The sequence below is a fragment of the Odocoileus virginianus genome, chromosome 5 (assembly GCF_023699985.2).
Source record: "Odocoileus virginianus isolate 20LAN1187 ecotype Illinois chromosome 5, Ovbor_1.2, whole genome shotgun sequence".
Classification (NCBI taxonomy): Eukaryota; Metazoa; Chordata; class Mammalia; order Artiodactyla; family Cervidae; genus Odocoileus; species Odocoileus virginianus.
In genome coordinates, this window is record NC_069678.1 from 33964619 (window position 1) to 33991010 (window position 26392).

At 34.5% G+C, this 26392-nt stretch overlaps 1 protein-coding gene across 2 annotated transcripts in view; it reads left to right on the plus strand.

Moving 5' to 3' along the window:
• The window catches only part of DPYD (dihydropyrimidine dehydrogenase), a 904243-nt gene that overhangs the window by 369484 nt on the left and 508367 nt on the right, over positions 1-26392 (plus strand). For both annotated transcript variants that reach the window (XM_070467755.1, XM_070467756.1), the window contains 2 exons: positions 11264-11371; positions 13143-13312. In XM_070467755.1, the coding sequence (XP_070323856.1) occupies positions 11264-11371; positions 13143-13312 (278 nt within the window). The remainder of the gene's footprint in view (positions 1-11263; positions 11372-13142; positions 13313-26392) is intronic.

The window sequence follows — 26392 nt, forward strand, 5'->3', positions numbered from 1 at the left end:
ATTTCAGTACTATAGCAAAGATAATTTTGGCTTTAAAGGACACACTTTAACTGCGTTATCTAAATGCATGTTATATTAAAATGTTTTGCGTAAAGTTTTGATAATACAGAACACTTTGGTCTCACAATATAGTTGTAAAATTCACTAGAAATATTACAAATAAAGAGGTTACCAGTACCTATACTAAGGATTTATTTGAATAAAAAGTATAGAAATGAAATTAAAAATACCTTTGAGAAGGTAACTAATACAATGCAATGAATGTGAGATACATTTACTGGTGATTAACACATTAGTAATACTTCTGAGATTACATCTTTAAAGGGGTCTCCTCCCTTCTACAGAATATGTGTTTATGGTGGCAGCTTTAATGCTATTTCCTGCTGTGCAGTTCAATAGAGTATGTTTTTAGGTGGCTGGTTGAGGGTTTTTTTCGTTATGTATGTCGATGGAGATAAGTGTTTTAATTACTTTTTTAATGTCTGTGCTTTTGTATTTTTCTCCTCTCTTCTCTTTTATTTCCTGCTGTTGAGATTACTGCCTCATCTCCACAGCAGGTGGCTGTTGCAAATTTGTTTTCTTTGTAAGCCTGGTAGATTTATTTTGTAATATAACTGTTCCTTTTAGTATTTTATTATTAATGATTTCTTTACTTTGGAATATAGTATACTACATAGTCCTAAATAGTAATTTTCTAACACCATCTAAGAATTCTAGTCATTAAGGAAAAAACCTTTGCCTGAGGCATGTTCTTTGAATCTTTTTGCTTACCCTTACTTCATGATGTGAGGATTAAAATTTAAGGAAATTGTTTTAGAGCAAAAGCCAAATGAAAATGAGAAGCAGAGAAGAGAGAAGAGGCGAAAATAAATAGAGAAGGCCCAAGAGATAAAACACACTTTAATAAATAATACCAAGAATCAAAGGGATACGTATAATTTTGTGACAGAAATAGAAAATTACATTAATATATCTTTTCTGGAAGAGAGCTTTTAATGAGATCTTATGTTTATATTAAAATTAAATTTTAATTAGTAAAATAAATTTTGCTAATTTTAAGAAAGTTAGATTACAAAAATATAAAGAAAAATATTTCATCGTTTTTTTTTTTTTGTCCAAGATTCTGTCGTTTTGGTTCCTTCATGTGTCCTTTTATATAGAGAGCAATAGATAAGGTAGGTCCTGTCAGGAGAGTGTGTAATTTCCTCGGTCTGTCCTGCCGCGGCAAAAATTTGAAGCGACGGATGGACCCAGTGTTACAGTTCAGTTTCATTTGGGAAGCAAAGGAAAACACATCCTCGAGCCGTGAGGGCGGGCGGACCCAAAAAATGCAAAGAGAAGAGAGCCAGAGGCTCAATCTTGGCTCCTCTTTTTATGTTTTTTTTTTTTTTCCTCCCCCTGAGCCTGCCCTATGTAAATTGGGCTAATCAGAAGGTCCTCACTCTAGTCCTGGGACCTTCCTTTGTTCTATTTTTGTGAGCTTTTCCCTTCTTTGTCTTTTAGCCACTGCCATTCTGGACTCCTTTTTCCTATTCTAACTACCTAACAATCCTAAGTTAGAGAAGGCAATGGCACCCCACTCCAGTCCTCTTGCCTGGAAAATCCCATGGACGGAGGAGCCTGGTAGGCTGCAGTCCGTGGGGTCACGAAGAGTGGGACAGGACTGAGCGGCTTCACTTTCACTTTTCACTTTCATGCATTGGAGAAGGAAATGGCAACCCACTCCAGTGTTCTTGCCTGGAGAATCCCAGGGACGGGGGAGCCTGGTGGGGCTGCCGTTATGGGGTCGCACAGAGTCGGACAGGAAAGATGTGACTTAGCAGCAGTAGCAGCAGCAACAATCCTAAGTATAAGCATTATTTATCAGGGAAGTAAAATATACTCAAGGATATTTTATCCATCTTTGAATTCTTAGACATTATTGCATTAATGAAAATAAAGTCTCCCTCTCTCCATTTTTTCCAAATGTATAAAAGAAGTAAAAATTATGAGAGTATAAATGAAATGCATAGTGAGCAGTATTCTCAATTTGTTGTGTGAAATTGCTATATAGTTTATAAAAGGTTAAAAAAATCTTCTAGGAGAATTTTAACTCCTTGAATTCAAGTAGTTTACTTCATATGTGTTGATCTTGTGAATACATGCTTTATTTTATGTATTGTTTGTCACCCATACAAACTCTACATTGGAGCCTGATATTAAGTTTTAATATGAAGTTTTATGTACTGCTATCATTGGTATAATAGAACTTGTAGATACTTTCTACATGAAATCATAAAATCAAAGTGAAATACATTTGTAATGTTGTAGGAATTATTATGTTTGTTTACTTTATTCTCTTCTCCAATGTTTTTCTTTCCAATGCTTTTAAAATTTTACTATTTTTATAATGAAATACAAAAAAAGTAAAAAGGTCTTAGTTCAGCCTCTATCCAAAATTATATGAAGAGCCTCTCTTAGTTCCAGATGTCATTATTGTTATATGTCTTTGTACAGAAAAAGAACTTATGAAATGGGAAAAAACATGAGATGATTTCATTCATAACATTTTTTGAAAGTCTTCATCTTGCTATACTCTAACGAATTATATGATCCATACAATTAATGCTTGTGGTTGGTCACATAGAGAAGGACTAGACTGTGGTTATACAGAACAGATGTTTAATGGGGATTTAAAAATCAGTGAAATGAATACTGTTGTGATGCATGGTGATCTGATTTTATATGTATTATATAGAATCACTCCATTCTTTCTGAATTCACTCTGAACACTCAGAGCTAAACATATTTACAGTGGAATGTCAGAAAAAAGAAGGGGAGTTTTATTGAGAAAAGAATCACAATAGGGCATCATTGATCTGTTCTCTTTCCAGTCAATATATAGATCCTAGAATGATAACCCTTATGGCACTGTTTTCCCTTGGAAATAAGATATAAATCCTTTAAGCCATATAAATGATTTTTAAGTGACAGTTGAAGAACTTTATAATCCATTGTGGAATTTTGAAATGCTTAGGCCCTTGAAAAGAGTATTTTACTTCCATATTGTAATCTCAACTGTTCAGGCTTGATATGGAAATAGTTTAATTTTTCTAAGTATATAAACATATATATCCACAAATATATGAATTTATGACTCATTCCTACATTTACATATCTACATAAGGCCATTTAAATATCTTTTTATAATTACAATATTTTTTTGTTTGTGAAGATGTGTACTATGAATATTTTATAATGTAAGTCTTTATTATCCATAGTTTTTGTATTTTGAAAGTGAAAGTGAAAGTCGCTCAGTCATGTCCCACTCTTTGCTACCCCATGGACTATATACAGCCTATGGAATTCTCCAGGCCAGAATACTGGAGTGGGTAGCCTTACCCTTCTCCAGGGGATCTTCCCAACCCAGGGATTGGACCCAGGTCTCGTGCATTGTAGGCAGATTGTTTACCAGCTGAGCCACCAAGGAAGCCCAAGAATACTGGGGTGGGTAGCCTATCCCTTCTCCAGAGAATCTTTTTGACCCAGGAAATGAACTGGGATCTCCTACACTGCAGACAGATTTTTTGCCAACTGAGCTATCAGGGAAGCCCTTTTGAATTTTACCAGACAGTAATAATAACTTACATTTGAATGTTATTTTAGATTTAGTCAGAGTGCTTTTTTTTAAACTTCCAGAGTGCTTTTATGCATAATTTTCTACCTCATTTTCAGAACAATCCCATACGTATAAGTCAGGAATATCTTCATTCTAAAAGCAAGGCAGTTAACTTGACTTATTGTGGTAATCATTTGGCAATATATACAAATATTGAATCATGTTGTACACCTAAAACTAATATATTTCAATTATGGCTTAATAAAACATAGATACAGTAAAGAAATTAATTTGAGAGCCATCAAGGCTGTATATTTTCACTGTGCTCATTTAACTTGTATACAGACTGTATTATGTGAAATGCCAGGCCAGATGAAACACAAGCTGGACTCAAGATTGCCAGGAAAAATATCAATAACCTCAGATATGCAGATGACACCACTGTTATGACAGGAAGCGAAGAGAACTAAAGAGCCCTGTGATGAAAGTGAAAGAGCAGAGTGAAAACCTGGCTTAAAATTCAACGTACAAAAAACTTAAGATCATGGCATCTGGTCCCATCACTTTATGGCAAGTAGATGGTGAAACAATGGAAACATTGACAGACTTTATTTTCTTGGGCTCCAAAATCACTGCAGATGGTGACTGCAGCCATGAAATTAAAAGATTCTTGCTCCTTGGAAGAAAAGTTATGACCAACCTAGACAGCATATTAAAAAGCAGAGACTTTACTTTGCCAACGAAGGTCTATATAGTCAAAGCTATGGTTTTTCCAGTAGTCATGAATGTATGTGAGTGTTGGACCATAAAGAAAGCTGAGTGCCAAAGAATTGATGCTTTTGAACTGTGGTGTTGGATAAGACTCTTCAGAGTCCCTTGGATTGCAGGGAGGTCAAATCAGTTGATCCTAAAGGAAATCAGTCCTGAATATTCATTGGAAGGACTGATGCTGAAGTTGAAGCTCCAATGCTTTGGTCACCTGATGTGAAGAGCTGACTCATTGGAAAAGACCTGATGTTAGGAAGTATTGAAGGCAGGAGAAGGGGATGACATAGGGTGAGATGGTTGAATGGCATCACCCACTCAATGGATGTGAGTTTGAGCAAGCTCCACGAGTTGGTGATGGACAGGGAAGCCTGGCGTGTTGCAGTCTATGGGTTCTCAAAGAGTCAGACAGGACTGAGTGACTGAACTGAAAACTGAACTGAGTGATCTTCTAGCTGCCTAAGGTTACTTGAGGAAGCCCCTGTGGTTAGTTCTATCCACTGTGTGCCTACAGCATGTTCAGAAATTGGAAAAGTCTTTGTGGTTATTTTGTAGCATATATCTGAGCTCTCCTAGGCCTGTCTGGGTTGGGATTAAGAGATCAATTTGCACCTTTTTGGGCTAGGCCACCACTCCTTGCTCATGCCTATTTTCTTACCTAAAATTCTAACCAGTCTGTCCGGTAATGACAGTTTACATGTGCAGGAGTATTAATTGTGTATATCATGGATGAGATGAGCATTTAATTTATATCTAGCCAAATGTATCATTTGATTATATTAAATGCTTTCAGGGAAAGAATATGAATAGAAGGAAGCATGAATTTCACATCTATGCAAAGAGCTTTATGTATATTGTTTTCATTTTATTCTCCTAACAAACCTAAGATGAGGCTGCAGCTGCCCAGAAAGAATAATTTGCTTGCCCAAGGTCATAATTGCCAGTAAGTGCTAAAACTAGAATTTTAATGCAGAAATGACTTAGAGGTTTCACTCTTATTCAGTATGCTGTGTTTACAAATGATAAAAAATAAGTAAGTTGACATTAAAATACTTTAAAAAGATTTAATAAACAAAAATAAAACCAATGGTTACACAGGGACATTTCTTACAGAGGCACAGGTGCATAGCTGTGGTAGATAGCTTAGTGTCCCTCAGAGTTTGTTTAATGAATCCATGTTTAATCGTCACATGTTATTGTTCTTCCTAATGCAGCACCATTCCCCGAGCCAGGCTTAGCAGTGAGGACTGAGGTCACATAACATGCTTTCCTCTATGAGAAGAAAACAAGATCTCAGATACAGAAGTACTTGGTAAAGTGAAACACTTAGGACATTTACCATCAGCTACATTTTTCTGTGTGCAACCAGTAAACTTGAGAGTAGGACATAGTCAGTGGGATTTTGTGTGTCTATTAAAATCTTCTTGTTAAAAAAGCACTTGTGTGAAATAACAAGGCTTGATGAAGCTGCCGAGACAGTTCAGTATACTAGAGTCCTGCCTTTTCTCGTAAACCACTCTTTTGCCAGGTACCTGAGGCAGTCTCATAGTGTTCTGGGCTGTCTTCTCCACTTCTGTGGGATGTGTGAGGCTGTCTCCAGTGACAGGTCTATCTGGTCACCATCTTTCCCATGATAGCTTAGCTGTCATTCGAACGAGAGGCATCACACTAATGCTTGCTCAAATCAATTAACACTGAATAAGGGACCCAGTGAAGTAACACATGCAGCTATTATGTATAAAATCTGAGAAATTCATAAACATGCCCATCCTACAATAGCTATGAAGAATCATCCTTTGAAACTTATTCCTCCTCTATTACTTACTAGATGGTGACATGAAACAGAATATTTAATATCATGTTAATGTTCATTGAAGTTGTATAGAACTTAAGGTGAGCAAAAATAATTTACTGTACACCCTGCTGTTGTTTATCCTGTAGTTGTTCCAGAGGGAGGTACTTCGAAAACAAAGCAGAGAAGTAGATTTCAAAGAACATCAAATTATTGAAAAATAACCAGTAGACAGTCAAGAGGACTACACTAAAGGAGGAAAACATTTTGGAAAGGAATTATGCTAGAGAAAGTAATCGCAAAACAGACAGTCTAGAGAAGCAGCCAGTCTTTTCTCTCCCACTAGAGAGGAACATTCTGTGTTGTATATGTATCCATAGCTTTACAGTGAATCTTAACACATAAGTTGAATGATTAATTTAGGTATCACTTGTTATGTAGCAACACTTTATAACAGGGCCCAATTATAACTTTGTATGTGGCAAAGGCAGCATTTTCAAGTTAAAGCATACACACTCTGATCAGTCCAGTTTAGAAATTGGCATTCCTACTTCCTTCTTCTATGACCTTCTGCAGAGTTACTTAATCTTTATGTTCATCAGAATCCTCATATCTGCAATGCAGATAACATTGCTGTCTTACAGAGTTGTTTGGAGAATTAAATGAGTTGGTATATAAAAATCACCTGCCTCTAAGTCAGACACTTAAAACAGTGCCTGTAAATGATCAATACATGTTAAGTCAGATTTTCTGTAATGTAAGCAAACTTTTCTGTCTTTCCTTTTTTTGGAGAATTGAAATTGATAATCTTTCAGTGCTTCTCAAGAAGGTGTTCCTTTGTATAAATACATGCTGAAAAACCAAAAGCTTCAGTAACTATTCTAGGGGAACAAAGAAACTATCTGGCCTTACTGAAAGACAAAAAACACTATACATATATTATACTGAGCTGTTGTGTTTGTCAAATCTTTGTCAATTTCTCTTTATTCATAAACCTCCTTCTTCCCACTGAAAGATGAATTAAAAAGTCATTTCAGTGCCATTTTGAAATCATCCTAGTATAGACACGTACCTTATTTATTAATATGCCACCTACTCTCAGGAAAATCTTCCTTTGATAGATGGGTATTTGCAAGTTTCATTATCTTTCATATTTCACTTAAGGTTGCTTCATTTTTCTTCTTTCATAGCACTTTGTTTAAATTTGCTAAAGTTTAATACTTTACTTTGGTTTAAGCTTTATTCTTTCCTTGCCACAAGATGTGGAATTTGAAAAAAAAAAAAAATAGAAAGTACCAAATAATAATCCTATCTTAATAGCTAACATTTATTGAGCATTCACTATGCACTAGGTCCCAATGCTTTATAGATAGATAGATATTCATTTAAATCTCACGTCTATGAGAGAATATAATTATTATTCCTGTTTTAGAAATGCAGAGGTAGATGATGAGAGAGAGTAATGAATTATTTCAGGGCTCTCTCAAATGATAAAAACTTTAGGAAATATAAGATAAGAAAGAGTGGTATAATTTATTTTAAAAAATCGGCTTATGCAACTGGGGGAGCTGACAAATCTGAAAGGTATAGGTCAGGCCAGCAGACAGACAGAACTTCTTCTTCCTTAAGGAAACAACAATTTTGTTCTTAGGACCTTTGAACTTATTCGATGAGGCCTACCCAGGTTATTGAAGTAATATCCTTTTCTTAAAATCAAGTGATTATAGATACTAACTACATCTGTTAAATGCCTTCACAGTTATACCTAGATTAGTGTTTGGTTGATAATTTGACAGGCATACTTAGCTAGGTACACATAAAACTAGCATAGAAACTTACAGAAAATGACAATCAGAAATATGGGAGAGGACGAACTCACGTCAAAGTCTGATGACAAAATCCTGTTCCTAATCAACCAACAGCCATCGTGGTTTGCAGGGGATTAGGGTACTTCTGCCAGGTGGGCTGGACTGCCTAAGAGTCTGTGAGAAGAGGTTCAGATACAGGGTCCTATTGGATCACCTGCCACCCAGGTGGGAGAGAAGGGCTCCATGGACCTTGGAAATCTGAAAGTGTGCATGAACTGGGATGTGGCTACACAGGCTGCAGAGCTGTCTAGTTCCTGGCTCATTTTTCCTCTCCTCAAGCCATATCTATAGGTCAGGATATGTGACTGGTGCCCTCCTGAACATTTACAGGGAGAATCTGAGCTAGTAAATGTTAAATTCATTGCGGTGATAAATGCAGAGTGGGATGAAAACACAAGAAACACAGTCTTCTTTGTCAGTGTCTGATTCAAGGGAAAAAGGGAAATATAAATTTTACCAAAGCTTTTTTCTCATGAAATAATTCTCGAGGAGGGAAAAAAAGTCATCATCTCTGTGGGTCAGCTAGTGCACTTAATAAGAATGCCTTGCACTTCCTTATAAAACAGTTATTTTAGCAATGGGTCTATAGAAATTAAGCACAGATGTAAATCTCCATTTTGCCTTAGTCTTAGCAAATAGTGAAAAAGATCAGATTAGGAATTAGTAAATGAATGATCTTCGACTTTGTTACCAGAAACTGTGGAATTCTTATCCACCACTTACATTCTCTGTGCTTTGTTTTTGATCTGCCTTAAACATTTTTCCTTATCATATGACCTTGAAATTGCAAAACACTTCACATTATTTTCCTTGTTGTTTATTGTTTTTTAACAGGAAAATGAGAAAATGAGTATCATAGAACATACACAATCTCTATGGTATAGTAATATAAAAGGGGTGACAGGTCGTTATTTAAATATATATATGTATATTTATATATATGTATATAAAATGATTTATGTTCCTTTGACTAATCAAATGTAGCTCAAACTACAATCATCTTAATAACTTTTGAGAAAAATTATTTTGTCATTAAGATCTTCAAGTACTTAGTCACCGCTTATTTATGTAACTGTATCCACCCCCATCTCAGTCTTTCTAAAATAATTACATTAATAGCCACACATTTATGTAATAGTTGCCATGTTACAAATAGACTAAAGTATATTCATCAATGTCAGCAAATGAAGAAATGAACTTATCCTCCTTTCATTTTTTTTTCATTTATTTTTATTAGTTGGAGGCTAATTATATAGTGGTTTTTGCCGTACATTGACATGAATCAGCCATGGATTTACATGTGTTCCCCATCCTGAACCCCCCTTTCATTTATAGAGAAGTAAGACAAAGGCAAGTCAAATGATTGGTCTAACTTTCTTAAATAATTAAAATAACTTAAAATAATGCTTTTAGAATAATCTAAATACAAAAGGCAAATGTTTTTGGGGAGTAAAGGGAGGAGGCGATGGACAGGGAAGAAAAATGTTTGATTTAATTTGAAGGGGCAGGAGTGGTTTATTGCTGGCTACAAACTCAATCCACAAGGCCCTTTCAGTTTTCAGGAAAAACACCTCTCTACCTTATCTCACACAACAAAACTCATCCTTTGCGCCCTGCTTTTTGCTCTTTGTGTCCACCAGCAGGTACCATTGCCCTTCACTTAACTATGAAGTCAACTCCTGCTTCTCTGGAATGGCTTACTGGTCGACGGAATTTTAGATCGTAAATAACATTAAACTTAAATTTCCTCCATATGGAATTGAGATGAAAAGCTTTTGTAGTGGAGTGAAAGCTCTCAGATTTGTTTCAATTTTAGTTTGAAAACATTTTAGCTGCCTATTCATATTCTTTTCAAACTGTTGGCAATTATTTCCTAATTAGCTGATACATGAATATTACAGACCATTTGGCAAATAAGAAAAAAAAAATGGAATATCCTTAATCCCACTACCAGAAATGATCACTATTCAGATTGTATTGTTTATATATATATGTATTTTTTTTTTTACAAAACTTGAATATACAATGCTTTGTGTCCTGCTGGTTTATTTAAAATTGTATTTTTACTGCAACCTGTTACCACATTTTTCAAATGTTTGTTTTAATGACTGCATTTTGTTCTATTATCTTTTTCTTTTCTTAAACTAAAACTGTAGTATTCATTCTGTGGCATTTTTGTATTCCTCTATCCTTTATTTGTCTCTCGTTTTTGTTTTCCTTTTTTTTTTTTTTGCAATGACATTTTTGTACATTAAACCTTTATTTGCGTGTCTTAGTGTTTTCTTATGATAGATTCAAAACATTTTTTAGAAGTTGAACACCAGTTTCTACTAAATTTCTACCAAAGGAGCATAACGAATCCCATTTTTAACCTTGCCATATGGTGTAGTTTTCTTTTTTTTTTATTTTTTTTTTAATTTTTTTTTATTTTTTCTTTTTGGTGTAGTTTTCTTAAATCCTTTACTTTTTAATAGAAGAGAAATCATATCTTATTGCTTTAACTGGCAGTTCTTATATTACCTAAAGGGTTTAAGATTTTTGGTGCTTATAAGCTGTATTTTTGTTATCCCATTTTTATTATCGTTTGTTTATTCTTCTATTGAGAATTAATGTTTCTTATTAGAATTGAGAAATGTCTTTATATAAACAGACATTTTATTTGTCAAAATAGCCTTCTAGTTAATCATTCACTATTTAATTTGTGTATATTTTGAAATGTAGAAGTAGCTGAATTTTTGTGGTAAAACTCTTTTTTCCTTTGAAGTCTTTTAGTCTTTTTTTCCCCTTATAATCAGCTTCCATATTCAGGAACTAGATAAATACAAATTCATATTTTCATTTAGTTTTTGTGATGAATTTTTTATATTTCACACTTTAATACCCAGAAATAATATTTTTATTTATGATATGAGGAAAGAATATAACCTGATTTCCCTCTTAACACTATATATGTGTATCCATGTTTTTGTATATGTGTACATAAATGTGTGATTTATGATGTATGCTTTACATATACATCAAAAGTACAAGTTATTTATCAAGTACAAAAATTATATATCAAAAGTACACTCTGAGGTCTGTTACAATGTGTTCTGTACACTTTTATATTAATTTGCTTATAATTTTCTTCTTTTAGAACCACATCATTTTAATGACTGTAGCTTTCTACTTTCTTTCTAATAGTCGGTAAGAAAAATCACTCCTCCTGCTAATGATATTTTATAAATTTGTATTACTTAGGTTTGCCAGAACCCAAAAAGGATCACATCTTCCAAGGCCTGACCCAGGACCAGGGGTTTTACACTTCCAAAGACTTTCTGCCTCTTGTAGCCAAAAGCAGTAAAGCAGGTATCCCCAATTGTCTTTTGTTCCTAATGTTGCCTATGTTGTTGTATGTATTATACAATTATCTTAAATCTGGGCTCAGTAGGAAAATTTCCAGATCTCCTGTTCATCTTTTCATAATAGCAAGGTAAAATTAAAAAAAAAAAAAACCTGATATAATTGTTAGCCATAATCACATATTTGTCCATCCTCCTTACCGAACATCATCATGAGGATTTTTCACTGTATACAGTATATTTTTCACTATATACAGGTCTAAATTGCATTATGAAAAGTTCCTTCAAAATAAGAGTGTCTTAACAAACATCAGAAGGTGTTCTTAAAAGAAGAAACTTAACTTCACTTTGGGAACTATTTTTTGTTTGTTTGTTTTAAAATAGAGCAAGTGATCGTGTCTTCTTTGTAGCCACACAAGCAGAAAGATCCAGTCCTTCAGTCCCTTCTTGAACCAGTTTTATGAATTTAAAGTAAAACACTAAAAAAAAAATAAAGTAAAACATTGTGATGAATACCCTAATACCTAGTCTCTGTGTAATAGATCTTCACATACCACAAGAAGACCAACCAGAAGCTCTGCTTGTCTCCTGCTGTGACTGGGCTAGAGTCATCATCTTAGTGAGAAAGAAACTACAGGGCATTCTCTAAAAGCCAATAGCCAAACTCCTTAAATATATACTTTTAAAGAATTCTGAACTTAAGCTGTTCTAACATATAATTACCTACTGAAAAAATAAGAACTTATATTTATTCTCCTAAAATTGAGAAACGTAAGAAACTGCCTCTCTTAGATCAATCTGCAGAATTTTACAGCTAAAGTTGTGTACTATCTTCATCTTTTTTTCCCAAGAGAACATGATGCTTGCTTGGGAAGCAAGAATATCATAGTACACATAGTACGTATTTGAGAGTTACAGAGGGCTAATTATGTAACCCCAAACAAAAAGTTTCAAGCAAAATGATAACACTAAGTTATATGTGGTACCATTTCAAAAATTATAGTAATTTATCTTGTCAGCAATTTTATTTAATCCAGTAATACAATGCTACCTATTATATAGCAAACACCTGCTTTTACTTTTTTAAAGAATCTTCATGTGGACATCAAATCTTTATATAAATGCTGTTGAAAAATGCTCACTTGGAGATTAATATTTTTTAATTGTTCAATTTTACAAACAATACCAGGGAAAAGCAAAAAAAATAAAAAAACAAAAGGGATAAAGTTTTGTTTTAACTATTTGAAGGAAATAATTTTTAGAAATTCTTTAGTTACATAAAGGGAACATACTAAGCATGTTAATTTTCAAAATTTACCAAATATACAGCAGGGTACACATTAGAAATAAAATGTTGTAATGAAATACTGCAGACTATTAACCCAGATCACAAGGATCACTCTTTTCCTTCTAACAAACAACTTAATGACAGTAAGTTAAAAATACACATCACAACTTTGACAAAGAGAGTTTTGATTGGTTGATTCCAGCTTCTTAAGACCCAAACTCTTCAAAATGTGTTATAGATATCCTTCTAGAAAGAAAAGAAAAAAAAAACCCAGAAGTTAAAGGTATTGACTATGAAATTACATATATGAGCATATTTTTAAAGTGGGAATAAAACTGTCTTTCAATGAAGCAGAATAATTTGATAGTGACACTCCATCCTGGAAAACTGCAAGATGCAATTTTACACTGCTTTGAGTACAAGTATCTTTTGAGCTGTCATGCAGAAATGGTTTCTCTACTTGAAAATGGGGTTTCCTTTCATCATTCAGGAATGTGCGCCTGTCACTCTCCATTGCTGTCGATACGGGGAGCCGTGATTGTGCTCGGAGCTGGAGACACAGCTTTCGACTGTGCAACATCCGCTTTACGTTGTGGAGCCCGCCGAGTGTTCATCGTCTTCAGAAAAGGCTTTGTTAATATAAGAGCCGTCCCAGAGGAGGTAAAAAAAAAAAAAAAAAACCGTCAGAAAATGTGGAGTTGTAATGGAACAGATTTTAGAAGATGTAACTGTTAATGTGCAGGCTCTTAGTTTAAATCACTAGAATGTTCTTCAGATTGTGAAATGCAAATTTTAAAATTTCTGTGTTACCCATAGTTGCTATTTTTTAGTACAGACATTCAAAGGAAAAGAAAATTATTTTATAACACTGATTTGGAGAAAATGAATTTATCTTTGTCATTTCACAAGTGTTTCTTAGTCTGTGTTAGTATCATTGAAAGATGTTGTATTTAACTAGTAACAGTGGAATGTGCTAAGTCTTCCATATCCTAACAATAGATACTCTTCCCAAAATACATGGATATTAGGAGAATGTGGTAATTAGAGACATTCGAAATTTTCTGTAAACCAAATTTACAAGCTACATTCAAAGATATATATTACATATATATATATATATAAAACGGCAAGGGGATTGGCGTTTATTTTTTAAAAGAGCTCTAATGTAAGGATTATTTAGAACTAATAATTAGTTAACTACTAAAAATGACAGATTTAAAATCATATCATTCTTACAGGTGACCGGTGACTAATCTTGATTGAGACAGCAGCTGGGTACATGTACCATGGAGTTCTCAAATTTTAATGTTAAGAAAGATAATACCTTATAAAGGATATTAGTTCTGAGAACAGGAACCAAATGAATTTATAGAGAGATAAATTACTCATTTTATACAAATCAGTATTATGAATTTGATTTGTTTTAGAATTCCTGAACATATTTGGAGTCTTTATACTAGGCAAGAATTATGACTGTAGTCAATAGGTAATTTGTCACGTGTAGGCTAACTACATTACAGATTAATCTCACTGAAATATCAGAGTCACCATTGGTTCATGACTGAGTTTAAAATGTCAACTTTATTCTCCAGGTTTTTTCTCCATCCACTCTTTTTCAGACTTTCCCCTCCAAATCCAAGGTGGAGATAGTCTTGTAATCCTAGGAGTTTTTTCTGGAGCACTATTTTAGGCATGAATTAGCGCAATGAGGGAGACCTGGGTTCGATCCCTGTGTTGGGAAGATCCGAAGAAGGGAAAGCCTACCCACTCTAGTATTCTGGCCTGGAGAATTCCAAAGGGGTCGAAAAGAGTTGGACACGACTGAGCAAAAAAGAAAAAAAAAAGTGCAATCTTATATTGGTACAAATACAGGGAAAATAGTCATACTGGAGTAAAGTGACTTGCTTAAGAGAAGACAGGAGCTAATGTTATTCATCTTTATATCATCATGTATAGCATAGGACCTCAGCCAATAATAAGTACTTGAACAATTTTGAACTAAGTATTTTACATCTTATTTTTCTTGAAATTTGGAAGGGAAGACACCTCTGAATGGCAGTGTCAGTTTACTTCATACTCTATATTATAGTCATCTTCCATTGGGAAGGGTCACTAGAGATGAGTGGTGACTATTTCTTCTACATAAATAGAAAACACACACACACACACAAACACAATGAGACCAGATAATTAATTACTTGAGAGGGTAGAAGTTTTGTTTGCTTGTTTTATAATAATACAATAAACAACTTAAAGTTTATTGAGCATCCTTTGTGTATCAAGCACTGTTTTAGGCAATTGGAATATAGCAGTGAACATATCAGATAGAAAATCTTGTCCTCATGGAGCTCATACCTAGTAAGGAAAGATACTCAAGCAAGCAAGTAGATTGTCATATAAGTGTATGTTGAACAGTGGTTAATGCAATGCAGAACAAATTTTTAAATAGGACTATAAGAAGTGTGAATTTGGGGAGAGGTTATGGTGAAAGAGAAGGTGAGATTTCCATTTTAAACAGGATGACCAAGGAAAGCCTTTCTATTACTATGACTTTGGGGCATAGAGATGAAGACATTGAGGAAATGTAGACATCTGGGAGAAAAATGTTCCAGATCAAGGCAAATGCATTCACCCTTGATTGAAGTTTCTTGGACTTCTAGAAACAGAAACAAACAAAAAAAGTCAGTGTGACTGGAACCGAGTATAAGAGGATAATATGTGCCTATATGTGATGAGATCTTTCAAGTGTTCCAAAGGCCAGTATTTACTGAGGAAGAGGAAATCCTTGAACTGTTTTGAGCAGACAAACACCAGGATCTGAGTTAAATTTAAAAAAGATGGCTCTGTTGATAATTGACTAAGGGGGGGATTGGGTTAGATGCAGGGAGGCTATTTGGGGGCTGATTGTAAGAGTAGGCTATTAGATGCTTCCCAGGTGGCTCAGTGGAAAAGAATCTGCCCGAAGTGCAGGATATACAGCTATGACCCCAGGGTCAGGAAGATTCCCTGAAGAAGGAAATGGCAACCCACTCCATATTCTTGCCTAGGACATGCCATGGACAGAGGAGCCTGGTGGGAACATGAAGTCCATGAAGTCGCAAAAGAGTCAGGCATGATTTAGTGACTAAACAACAAGGCTATTAGTTGATGTGACTGATTTATAGGAAGGAAAGGATCAAATTCCAGGCATTGCTCAGTCAGAAGGTCAAGCCTTGGTGGGATGAACTATGGTCATCAAAGTATTGGGAGGAAGCAATGGGTTGGTGGGATAGCTTGTTTTATTGCCTGCAGTAGAACTTAGTAGACTCAACCAGGTCTGGGGCTTAATTAAAACTAGAAGAACAAATGTTTGGATGTTTATTATTAGTTTACAAGAAATGAAAATATTTACATTGTCTTAAAACCCCTGGGCCGTGAGCTCTGTGAGAATGATGCTTTGTCCTCATTTTTTCCTTCCCCTGCCTAGCCCAATGAATGTCACTTGAAAAATGTTCAATAAATAATTGTAGAATGAATGTTTTCTGGAGAAACTAAGCATCCAGGGCTTCTAGCATTAAAAAGGCTAACACTTACCAAGTTAGCTTAGTTGTAACAGCAGAAGGCATTTGGAGTTTCTTTTGTGAATTCTAGGCAAAAGTTTTCAGCATTAGAGAAGGAATAATACAGCAACAGGAGATACATGGATTTTAGGGTTGGATCACTGGCCCATGATTATGCATTTTTCAGACTGAGGACTTTTAGTATTTGTAGAGATGGCAAGATATTTGATTTTGCATACATCAAAGAGGCCCAGGACATGGTAGTGCTAATGCTTATGAAACTGCTAAGTCAATATCATGTATCTACTTTAAGATAACAGATTTTAAGAGAATATCCTGAGAAAAAATTTTAACCTATATGAAGGATTTAATACCAAATCTAATTTCTTTGTATTTCTTCTATTTCTCATATGCTTTCTACCCCAAATATACATAAACTGCAGTCACACTTGGTTTCTATGAAGTCAATGAAGATTGACATTTAGAGCTTTTCTCAGATATGTATATTGTTTATTGGGCTTTGACTCTTGGATGGAATTTGAAAATAACATAATTTGTCTGTTGGTAAAAGGCCTTACTGTGAGGCATGTCAGCATGTATATATCCAAAGTTATGGTCTAATCCTCAAGTGATTTTTGAAAGAGGAGGGAACTAGAGAACAAAATAAAGTTTTCTGACCATTTAGTGGCAAATATAAACTACTACATAGGCCAGTTAGATTTAAAAGGAATTTTTACATGGTTAATAACAAAGAACCATATAATTAGATCCAGAAATGTTTTAATCTACTAAGAAACACTACCCAATAGACACTGCAGTGACAAGCACATCCCACTTAACTAATCAGAGGTTTTCATACTTTAGTGTGCATCAAAATAACCTGGAGGGGCTTATTCAACACAGCTTACTGGGGCCCCGTCCCAGTTTCTGATTTGGTAGGTGTGGGGTGGGCCTGAGAATTTGCATTTTTAACAAGTTCCCTGGTGACGCTGAGGCTGCTGATCCACTGCTCTAATGGATCATCAATCTAGTTTCCCGCTGTCTAATTAGAGCCATAAGCAGTGTGCTGTTTTGGGGCATTTTCCATCTTAGTTAAGGAAGCATTAATGCTACAGAATATACGGTTTGATGAAACGAAGATGTGGAGGCATCATCAGCATATTGATGTAATTCTGATTCCAAATGTCTTCCAGTCTCCCCTGTGGCCTCACACACATGCTAAATAGGATGCTACTGACAAACTAGCACTTCGCAGCCAAGGGTCCTTAGGGAAACCAGCCAATCATTCAGCACTATCCTCTAAGAAGATGAGGGAAAATCTGTTAATAATTCCCTCCAGAACTTTCTGCAAGCTTAAATAGGTGAGATTAAATTTCACAGGATAACAGAATCCCCCAAAATGCTGGTATTAAAAGCTGTTGACAGATCAGATAGAACTGCAGAAATGCTTTAGGCAGTTGGGAATCCCTAAAAGGAGGCATGAAGGTCAGGACTCAACAGACCCACTTGAGTTGATAAAGTTAATGGATAAGGTTGGGGAAGGACTTTGTAGTTCATATTAATTATTACTGAGAAGAATGCAGTACAAAATTATTTTAATAGCACAGTCCCACACACAGAGAATATACCAAGAAACATATTTGGTTTCCCAATAGCAGCAAAACACAATAGATCTTTGATTCCATTTTAATTTTTGGCTGCACTGTTTTGTTGCTGTACGTGGGCTTTCTCTAGTCCTGGTAAGCTGGGCAGCCTCTCTTATTGCGGTGCAGGGCCTTCCCATTATGGTGGCTTCTCTTGTGAAGCATGGACTCTCGGGAGTGTGGGTTCAGTAGCTGTCATGCATGGGTTTAGTATCCTGCGGCCTGTGGGATCTTTCTGGACCAGGGATTGAACTTGTGTCCCTTGCATTGGCATGCAGATTCTTTACCAGTGGTCCCCCAGTGAAGTCCTCTGTGATTTTTTTTTAAAATATTTTATATTATTTTTAATTGGAGTATAATTGCAGTATTGTGATGGTTTCTGCCATATATCAGTATGAATCATCCATAGGCATATCCATGCCCACTTGCTCGTAAACCTCCCTCCCACCTGCCTCCCCCTGCCACCCCTTTAGGTCGTCACAGCACCAGCTTTGGGTTCCCTGAATCATGCAGCAAATTCCCAATATACATTGCCTCTGTTATGTTTTATTTGGGCTCACTATTTTATTCCGCCTGTTCATTTGCCAGAATAATAACTGATTTAACTTTGACAATGCCTGTTTGCATGTATTTTAGCTATACAGAAGGTCAGCTATTTTGATAATGCTGCTTTATTATTTTTAATAACAAAATAACAGAAGCAGATAGACTGGTCTGTTAGTCAAAAATGTCTTCATCTGTTATTACAACTCTGAAAAAATGCATTTTATGTGAAAAATATGTATCTTTTAATTGAATCCTTTTAATTAAAATCCTTTTAATTGAATCACACAGCATTCCCCATTTTAGATCATTAATGTGGCATGATCTGCAGGTCTCCTCTGAGGTATGTTTAAGGTCAAATGATCATGTTAAAGTGATATCCATAGTTTCTTTCATCATCTAAATATTTCTAGCTAAATATGCATTTTCTTACCAGTAGCTAATGCTTTCTAGTTTTTATTTAGTTTTAAGAAATATGACTCTGGGACTATTTTTAGAAAATAACCTTTATAAGCTGGCAAAATTAATTTTACTTAGTTAAGAGCGATGCTTATAGCAGCTTTTCAATAGTTGGCACCTGCACATCGTTTGAGCTGGTGATCTCCATGGAAAGTAATCAGAGACCCGTTAGCCAGGTAGTGATATGAAGATACCTGCAGACAAACAAACAGGCACAGTGTCCCCGGGCACACAAAGTTAATTAATGGTAGTTAGGGACTTTCCTGGTACTAAGATATTAAATATGTCTTTAATAATTTATGATGATGTGGGAATGACATTCCAAGGATCTGTATGTATTTAGCTTTTTGAAAAGACTGAAATTTCAGAGAATGGAATAGTCACAAAAGGAATTAACCCAAAGTTGAAGTACTTGGGTCTAGGTTATATATTTTAGTCTGATATGCCCATCTATAAAATCAGTGTTATAACTATATGCTTCTAAAGGTTGTTCTATTCCCCAAGTTGTGTATTTTGAACATTTAAGAAAGATATGTGAATGATACATAGTCGCATATGTAGGACAGGAAGGCTTTATCTCTTCATGAAATGACAGGAAGTCTGTGTTGAAAATTTTGGCAATATCTATAAATACTACACTTGAAACAAGTTGCAATTAATGTGTCCCCAGTCAGTTGGTGAGGTAAAATCTGCTGCAATCAAGACATGGATATTGAAGAAGCTGACAGGTGAGATTGTCAGAATTCTACGCTACATTTGATAATTCAGGTGGTAAGTGAAAAACAAGGGCTGGAAATAGGCCAGAAGACAAAAAATGCTTGTGCTCATTCAAGATTATATATTCTAAATACTTACTTATTTTCAAAAATCCCAAGGGATGGCTACATCGTGTTTATTTAGGAATAGGTGTAGAGCTAAAAACAATGTACCTTTTAAAAAGGTTTACCAACTTTCCCATGCATGTATTGATCCCGTGGTTGTTCAGTCAGTAAGTCATGTCCAGCTGTTTGTGACTCCCATGGACTGCAGCATGCCAAGCTTCCCTGTCCCTCACTATCTCCTGGAGTTTTATATATAATATATATTATATACACATACATACACACAGATTCATTAACAGTGCACATTTTAATCTGGTATCAGTTCACTATCAAACTGTATTAAACAATGGCATTTTGTTATTACTCTATTAAATTTTATGTTATTACTTTATTAACTTTTATGTGAAATTTAGAAGCTCCTTTTCCATTAATAGTATTCATCTCAGCTTCCCAATATCTTTCCTTTTGTATAAATTGAAAATATTAAAAACTATTTTGTATAGTTTTAAAAAACATATTGGTCATGCATGCAGTTTAAAAGATAAAAATAATGAAAAGCACGTATGAGTTAATACAAAAACAAAAAAAAACCATCATTCTTTTAAAAGTGATTTTTTTTTTCTCTTAAAAAAGATAAACTCATCCTTCAATGTCTGTTCTAAATGTCATTTTCTCTTTGAAGGCTTCCTTAGCTCCATCCTAATTAGCCTCTCCCTCCTGTGAGACCTTACAGTTCTTTATGCTTCCTATATTATAACACTTATAGAGTAGTTATTACTTTATACTCATCACACAAATTAAAGTGCAATCTCTTTCAAATGGTTTGGCTCATTCAACTTGAGTTTGACTGAAAGTATAGAATAGTGCTTGATCCAAGTAAACAGATCAGTAAAGTATGTTGAATAAAGTACTTTAGGGGCATTGAAAACGTTATAGAAAGACTTTAAATGAATATAAAATATTTAAAATATGTAATTTATATCTTATACATATATGTACTTCAAAAATTACTTCTAATAGCTTTTGAATAAATAGTTTATTCAATTATTTATCAATATATATTAATCTAAATTTTTAAAGTTTCTTTTATTGCAATATCAACCTAGTATTGCAAGTAGATTGAAAATGTCAATTTTCCCTGGCCTTCAAACTCTTAAAAGATAACTGAATTTAGAAAAAAAGAAAGGAAAAAAAAGAAATTCAAAAGAAATTCAACCTAGCAATATATGAAATCAAAATTAAAAATCAGTAAAAAATGTTGAATCAGAGGATTAGTAAGTTGCACAAGACATAGGATCCTAATTTGTACAGAATTTATATGAAGAGGCATTTCAAGATTGAAGAAGGTATTACAATGGCACCAACATAATACAGAAGGCAATCTTGTGAGACATTCCAACAATAGCTTGACTGTATTGCAACAAATATTCTAACAAATATCTTGTGAGATATTCCAACAATAGCTTGATTGTAGCAAAATCTAAGATGAGGATTAATAAAAGCTCATCAGATTTAAGAACATTTTGTCAGTCATAAATGAATAATGTTTAAAAATACTCTCTTCTTTTAAAAATGATGTATTTTATAATACCTGTGCAAAGGCATTTTAAGCCTCTAAATTATGCCATGCATTGGATCTCTGGTAGCTTAATCATGACACAGCATAGTTAAGGGGCAACTATATCCAATGTGTAGTACAATGCTCATGTGGAGAAATGTTTCTTTCTGTTCAAGATTCTTCAATTTTAAAATCTTACAGTTAAAAGAAGCCAAACACAATAGGAAGTACTAAAAAGTAACCTCGACTTGTGGTTTCAGCAAACTTTTGCCTAGAAAAGAATAATTGCAGAGTTAGCTTGTATATTCCAGAGAATGGTAAGCACATCAATTGCTCTGCATTCCACCACAGACTGTGAGTCTGTATAAGTCAAAAAGTACAAAATAGTTTACGATGCTTTTAATGAATTAAATAGATGTGATCAGGAGTAGATTTTCAGAGTTTACTGTCTCTTTGTCTATCCTCCTTTGTCTCCTTGGTAACCAAAACAACCAGAAGATTGGACTGTGAAATCAAGCTCACCTGAATTAGAGTTATAACCTGTATCCAGCTTTATTAATAATTTCAAGGATACAGGTAAACATGAAGTGTGTGGTAAACAAGAAAAGGTACAAGACTGCCATCTTGTTGCATCAGGGTATGCTTTTATCTAGAATAACATAGTCTCTAAGTAACATTAGTAGCTCTATCGCTTACACAAAATGAAGTTGTTTTAACTATTAAACATCTCCAGTTTATATGCAGATAGTCACATAGTTTACGTGACTGTTTAGAGAGAGCTATGCTGCATAAATCCCAGGTTTTGTTTACCTTAGCAGTCCTAGACTAGCAGGTATACCTTGGCAAAAGCATTACAAGGATAACTGCTCTCCCACTTGCAAATGCTGATTGATAACTTGCTTCCATTAGCATGTTTACAAGGGGATTTGACCAGGTCACTTTCTTTCTTGAGATAAACTCTTTTGCCATCCTACATCTTCTCTCACTGAAGGAAGATAATCTGTTTCATACCAGAATTTCTAACTAATTCCTACTCTTTCAAGATTAGTTTATATTTTACATTTTTTAGGCAGCTCTTTTGTGACCTGCACAACTGCTGTTTAAAATAGCCCTTTTATGTGCCATTAAAACAGAATGTGTTTATATGTTATCGCAAAATATAATTGCATATTTGTTTCTTTCTCTGAGATTTTTGAAAGTAGGAATTATTTTATTAACTACAACGCTAGCACCATTTTTGTACATAAAAGGACTTAATAAATGTTGGCAAGTTAATACATTGATAGTGCTCCTATTATGTAGTATGAATAATTTAATAGTGATGAAATAAAAGATAATATTTTCCAAGATTATCACTAGCCAATACAGAGTATGAAACAATTTTGATTTGAAATACTATCTCTGAGGTCCTCATGTTCATATATTGATAGAATTGATCACTTGTTGAATGTCTAGCTGTTAGAGGATAATCTTTACAAAGAATATTGTTTCTTCACATCATTTCTGAAACTTTGGCAATTAGAATTTAATGTATGCTGGTTTTGAGTTCTGCTCATTATCGTTTATAACCTATGCTTACTTTGTCTATATGCAATCTAAAAATGAGTTGACATCATGCTTTTAATTATAGTAAATTATGTTGTTTCATAATTTCCACAGTATGATGCCTGTAATATTAATCAGACCAAATCATCACATTACATAAAGTTAATCATTAAAATGATGATCTTTATTGCATGCTATAGCACTCTATTTTTATTTCACTCTGCATCAACCACATATTTTCCCCGAATATGGAGGTAAAAATCAAAGATAAGAAGTGTTTTTTCACTCAGACAGTATGAAAAGAAAGTAACGATTTATTGGACTTCAAAAATGGAAACTTATGGATGCATTTGTTTCTAATTCCCTTGAATATTTATTGGTGGGGAAAAGGACAAGAGATATGTGTATATTTGCTTGGTGTACCAGTTGTTCCTCATGAGAATAGGCTTATCAAGCAAGTAAATAAATAAATATGTGTGTCATGAACAGAAGTGTCCATATACTCAACTCACTGAATTGTTGATTATTAATGATCATTGGGGCTTCCCTGATGGCTCAGTGATAAAGAATCCACCTGCAATGCAGGAGACGCAGGAAATACAGATTCAACCCCTGGGTCAGGAAGCCCCCAGAGAAGGAAATGGCAACCCACTCCAGTATGCTTGCCTGAAAAATTCCATGGACGAAGAGCCTGGTGGGCTACAGTCCACGGGGTTGTGAAGAGTCGGACACGACTGAGTGATGGAGCGCACACACAATGATCATATGCAAACGTTAGGTATTAAAAGGCACTGACAGTGACATCTGTGAACCAGTGATTAGCGCAGGAGCCTGGTTAATCTGAACAACAAAATGTTAAGACATACTTCATGAAGTTAGACTATCGGTCACTCTGGTCCACCATGGCACTGAAACAGACAAATGAGAAGGAGTACCATTTGCTTTTTTGTTTCAAACTCACAGTATAGGATGCTCTGGTCAGGTAGCATGTCTTCTAAATGCTAAGTGTCCCTTTCTTTAGGATGAATGTTTAGTAATTGTTGACTCCATCTACTACTAGTCAGTTGTCATTTTGTTAGCTTGAATATCTTCGGGGTTTTCATATTAGTCATTCATCGTGGTAAACAAAATGTTATTCAATGTCAACTGTATGCCAGTCATTTTATTAGATACTGATAGGGCTGAAATCCACCTGATAACCTTTCATGTGGCATATTGGCTAGTATATATCCTGATTTGCCAGGCATCTATCCAAATGTTCATTTTCTTGTACTCATCATTTCTTAAATATTTGAATGTCACGGCTGGATATTGGGGATAGAAAGTTAAGTTAGATATTCTCTTTGTACCACTTTACTGTCTAACAAATAAATACATTTAAATTATATTTTAATTTTCTATCTTTCTATCTTTAGGTAATGTGTTCTATGCCTCTACTATTTGCTGTATGAAGCAGTACTTCTTTGTTCTAAACTTACCCTTCCTTTGTATTCAAGGAGTCTCCATTAACTAATCTACAGTATTGAGTTCATAAGTCCATCACCTGCTTCCTGTATTTTGTGATTATACCTCTAAACTTACTTAGACCATGAAGGTTGGATTCCCTCTTTCCACTGAGGACAGCCTTCATCCAGCCAAACCCTTACCTTTAATTTGCCTTTGGCTAGATCCTTTCCTGTTCCAATTAGCCTTGTTTTGAAGTTCAACAACTGTAGCTATACAGAGTCTCATTCTTTCAAATATACTAAAATTTCTGTCTTTGAGTAAAATTGAATACCACAGGGTTTTGATTTAGCCATATCATAATTTTTAGATAAGCTTTGTCATTTCTTAATATTCCTTTGGTTTCTCTGAGCATCAGTTTCTCTTCTGTAGGAAGGAATACTTCTTCCCACAACGGTTTGTTTGTGAGGCCAGCAAGCAGGAGAATCACTGAGGTTGTGAGATCAATCTGTAAATCATGGTGGTACCCACTGTGTTTTTGGCTTTTCGAGCTGCAACAGAGAGAAAATTTTGAAGCTAAATACTTAAAAGTAAACAACTAATATACAGATGTCATATCTCCTTTGTGAAAATTAAAATGAATTATGTGTTAAGCACTTAAAAATGATTATGTGTTGAGAACTTAAAAATAAATATAAGTATTTATTATTATCACTTTTGTATTTTCAGACAGATTTCATAGTAATGGAAGTAAATTCCTTTGTTGTCCACAGATAACTCAAAGGATATTTCACTTAACATATGGCTTCACTTACTTTGAATTTCTCATTTTCCTAATATTTCCCTATTGACTACAGTAAATCTTATTATCTCAGTTCTTTTTTCACTATAATATCAATACTTTCCAAATAATTATATATGTTCAAGTCATGTTACGTAAAATGGAAAATCTAGGTACCAAATAGCAAAATAGCAGGACAGAGTGTGATTTATGTCTGCTGCTCAAATCTTAAATATTTGAGAGAGTAAATAACATTGTAATTTTCAAAAGCAGAATTATGGTATGGTCTGTTTGGTGGCCAGTGTGTATACCTTCTGACTTCTCTGCACAGTCAGATAGCTGGCACAAATACTGAATATTTGAATACAAGTTATAAACCCTGCTGCATATGAAAAGTTATTATGTCAGTTGAGGGCATATTAAAATACAGTTTCTTCCTGTTCATAATTCTACATAGTTTTTAAGCTATAAGTTTTACTCAAAAGCCATGCAAGAGTACCACTAAATCTTATTCAGCCTTAATCTTACTGTAAATTCTTAAAAGTTCTGATTTATTTGCAGTGTTCAATAACTCATTCTAAGTTAAATGCCAAACTTGGTAAAAAAGTATGTAAGATTATCTACATATAATAATATATACTATTTAAGTATTCATAGAGAAGAGTAGAAAGGAGTGAAACACACCTTAAACGTGTCTGAGATGTGCTTCCAATATGTGCAGCCTTAGTTTGGGATTTTATTTTTGCCCTCCACAGAAAAGAGTACTAGTATAAATACACATCATGTATTGATTTACTCAAACCTAAAGATCTGGCATTGTTCTCCAGGCAGATTTGCCATTATCATTAAAATTTAGCATCACTTGACATTTTTGAAACACAATAAACTGTTTTATATTGATGAGCTATGAGACACTCCCTTATGCAAAGGTGACAAAAGTGATACAGAAAGCATATCATAGTATGGAACTATATTTATTTTGTAATTTGAAGTATTTAAGGAATATTTTGCTTTTCAGACATCACACATGTTTATTTTGTACAAAGTTAAAGAGGAGCAGTTTTCATTCCAATCCTAAAGAAAGGCAAAGCCAAAGAATACTCAAACTATCACACAATTGCATTCATCTCACATGCTAGTAAAGTAATGCTCAAAATTCTCCAAGTCAGGCTTCAGCAATACGTGAACTGTGAACTTCCAGATGTTCAAGCTGGTTTTAGAAAAGGCAGAGGAACCAGAGATCAAATTGCCAACATCTGCTGGATCATTGAAAAAGCAAGAGAGTTCCAGAAAAACATCTATTTCTGCTTTATTGACTACGCCAAAACCTTTGACTGTGTGGATCACAATAAACTGTGGAATATTATTCAAGAGACGGGAATACTAGAGCACCTTACCTGCCTCTTGA